The sequence below is a fragment of the Cebus imitator genome, unplaced genomic scaffold (assembly GCF_001604975.1).
Source record: "Cebus imitator isolate Cc_AM_T3 unplaced genomic scaffold, Cebus_imitator-1.0 Scaffold58, whole genome shotgun sequence".
Taxonomy (NCBI): domain Eukaryota; kingdom Metazoa; phylum Chordata; class Mammalia; order Primates; family Cebidae; genus Cebus; species Cebus imitator.
The window spans coordinates 141,147-144,404 of NW_016107373.1; the positions used below are offsets into that span (position 1 = coordinate 141,147).

The following is a 3,258-nucleotide window of genomic DNA, read 5'->3' on the forward strand; positions in this document are numbered from 1 at the left end:
CGTTGTTTCACTCCTGTAGCCCAAGGCTGGGCTGGAGTGCAATGGGGCGAGCTCAGCTCACTGCAACCTCCACCTCCCGGGCTCAAGTAATTCTCCTGCCTTAGCCTCCCAAGTAGCTGGGAGTACAAGCGCACGCCACCACGCCCGGCTAATTTTTGGATTTTTGTGGAGACGGGGGCCTCCCCATGTTGCAGGCTGGTGTGGATCTCCTGGGCTTACGTGATCTGTCAACTTCCGCCTCCCGCCTCCCAAAGTGCTGGGATTACAGACGTGAGTCACCGTGACCAGCCTAACTTGTAGTTTTAAATAAATGCTTTTCAGTTTCTAGGCTACCTCCATGTGCCGTTTAGAGGACCAGACCGAAGGCAAAGAAGCCTGGGACACCTGGTTCTGGGGCATGGTCACCTGCAGGGTCACTCCTCCCCCAAACTTTTCCAGTCGTCTCAGACCCAGGGTGGTGGGCGAGGGGAGCGGGTCCCCGAGTCTGCCCCGCGGCCCGGGCCCTCACCTGTGAAGAGTTGCACAGGAACCTTGTCTCATACTCTTCGTTCATGGTGATCACCCCGCGCACGTTCTCGTCCTGTACAAGCTGCCAAGGCAAAGAGGTGGCTCAACAAGGATGGTGCAGACCCCAGCGGCCCGACAGGGACGGCGCGGCGGGGACGGAGCAGGGACCCGGGCACCCCGGCCCGGCTCACCTGGCGCGTCATGTTTCGCAACGGCAGCGCGCCCAGCAGCACTGTGGGGTCGATGCGGTGGTACCAGTCCCTGTGCGCCCGACCTGGCACCTTTCCCCGGAACAGGGTGTAGAGCAGCGTCGGGTAGAAGAGCACCCGCGCCAGGCCGGCCTGCAGCAGAGCGGTAGCCTCCATCCCGCTCCACCCGGCCCGGCGCCGCGGCGACCCGTCGGCCCCCGCGTTCGCGATCCAGACCCGCGAGAACAGCCGGCGGGCGCCGGGGCGGGGCTGCCAGCTGCACGAGGCCTCCCTTGGGCCCGCACCGGGTGGCTGCGGGGGCGGGCCGCCTGGCTCTGGAGGAGGGACTGGCGGCCTCGGGGGAGGTACCGAGGACTCGTGGGCGGGAAACTGGGTCCCGGGCCGAGGGAGAGCGCATCGCGGGCCAGACACGGGTGGGCACCATCGCGTGGGAAACTAAGGCCTCCGCCTGTGGCCGGTAACCTTTCCCCCCCGCGAGGGAGGGGGCTGTCACCCCAGGTGAGGAGGGCAGAAAGCACCCCTGCGTGTGGAACTGTGACTCCGGCCGAGGGAGGAGGAACACTCCCCCAACCCTCGACCAGAGGAAGGGGGCAGTGACCCCAGGTGCGAGTGTGACCCCGCCAAACGGGAGACAAAGCAAGACGGTGTGTGGCGGGGTAGCCCTGAGGGGAAGAGTGAAAGGGTTAGAGCAACAGAGGAGATACTTGGGTGAGGGCTTGATCCCAGGGTGAACAGGGGAACTGGGTTGAGGTGGCCTTCCTCCTCCCCTCCCCTGTCTCAGGGCACGCCTCCTTCCTTTATTTGACCAAACAGCAGTGTTTACATAGTAGGAAAATATGTATTATATCATTAAGAAAAATATTATGAAAAGCTCAAATATAAAACTGGCAACCTACAAAGAGGTAAGAAGAATGGTTGTAATGCCAGCTATTTATTTTATTATTATTATTTTTGAGACGGAGTCCTTCAGTTGCCCAGGCTAGAGTGCAGTGGCGGGATCTCAGCTCGCTGCAACCTCGGCCTCCCAGGTTCAAGAGATTCTCCTGCCTCAGCCTTCCAGGTAGCTGGGATTACAAGTGCCTGGCACCATGCCCGGCTAGTTTTTGTATTCTTAGTAGAGACAGGGTTTCACCATGTTGTCCATCCAGGCTGGTCTCAAACTCCTGACCTCAGGAGATCCACAGGCCTTGGTCTCCCAAAGTGCTGGGATTACAGATGTGAGCCCCTGAACCTGGCCTAATTTTAGAATATTTTCATTGCCCTCAAAAGAAGCCCCATATCCATTAGCAGAGACTCACCATTTTCTCCCAATCCTCCAGCCTTAGACAAACTTCTGGCTCTATAGATTTACATCTTCAGCATGTTTAGGGCATTTCTTTTTTCTTTCCTTTGTTTTTCTCTAGGCAACAGCATCTCACTATCACCCAGGCTAGAGTGCAGTGGCAGCATGATCATGAATCACTGTAGCCTTGACCTTCTGGGAGCAAGCAATCCTCCCACCTCAGCCTCCTAAGCAGTTGGGATTACAGATGTGTGCCACCATGCCTGGCTAATTTTTTATTTGTAGAGATGGGTTCTCACTATGTTGCCCAAACTGATCTCGAACTCCTGGGCTCAAGCTGTCCTCCCAACTTGGCCTCCCAAAACACTGGGATTACAGGTCTGAACCACTGTGTCCAGCCTAGTGTATTTCAAATAAATGGAGTCATACAATATATGTTCTTTGTATCTGGCTTCTTCTTTTTTTTAATTTATTTTTTATTTTTATTTTTATTTATTTTTTTTGAGAAGGAGTTTCACTCATGTTACCCAGGCTGGAGCGCAATGGCGCGATCTCGGCTCACCGCAACCTCTGCCTCCTGGGTTCAGGCAATTCTCCTGCCTCAGCCTCCTGAGTAGCTGCGATTACAGGCACGCACCACCATGCCCAGCTAATTTTTTGTATTTTTAGTAGAGACGGGGTTTCACCATGTTGACCAGGACGGTCTCGATCTCTTGACCTCGTGATCCACCTGCCTCGGCCTCCCAAAGTGCTAGGATTACAGGCTTGAGCCACCGCGCCCAGCCCTATTTTTATTTTTTAAAAAGACAGGGTTTCACCATGTTGGCCAGGCTGGTCTTGAACTCCTGACCTCAGGTGATCCGCCCGCCTCAGCCTCCCAAAGTGCTGAGATTACAGGCGTGAGCCACCACACCCAGCCTTCTTTTTTTTTTTTAATTTACTTTTTCTTTTGAGACAGGGCTTCACTCCTTTTGGCCAGGCTGGAGTGCAATGGTGCGATCTTAGCTCACTGCAACCTCCACCTCCCTGGCTCTAGTGATTCTTCCACCTCATCCTCCTGAGTAGCTGGGACCACAGGTGCACACCACCACACCCAGTGGCAAAGTTTTGTATTTTTGGTAGAGAGATGGGCTTTCACCATATTGCCCAGGGTGGTCTCAAACTGCTGGACTCAAGCGTCTGCCTGCCTCACCTTTTTGAAATGCTGGCATTACAGGTGTGAGCCACCCCATCCAGGCTTTTTTTTTCTTTTTTTTTTTT

General features: G+C 55.1%; 1 protein-coding gene across 1 annotated transcript in view; it reads right to left on the reverse strand.

Moving 5' to 3' along the window:
* Window positions 1-1,049, reverse strand: part of PTPMT1 (protein tyrosine phosphatase mitochondrial 1) — an 8,997-nt gene extending 7,948 nt beyond the window's left edge. Inside the window, exons 1-2 of the mRNA XM_017529203.2 lie at window positions 699-1,049; window positions 509-589 (exon numbers count right to left, since the gene is read on the reverse strand). Of these exons, the coding sequence (XP_017384692.1) occupies window positions 509-589; window positions 699-872 (255 nt within the window). The 5' untranslated portion in view covers window positions 873-1,049. The remainder of the gene's footprint in view (window positions 1-508; window positions 590-698) is intronic.
* Between the last annotated feature and the right edge of the window lie 2,209 nt (window positions 1,050-3,258).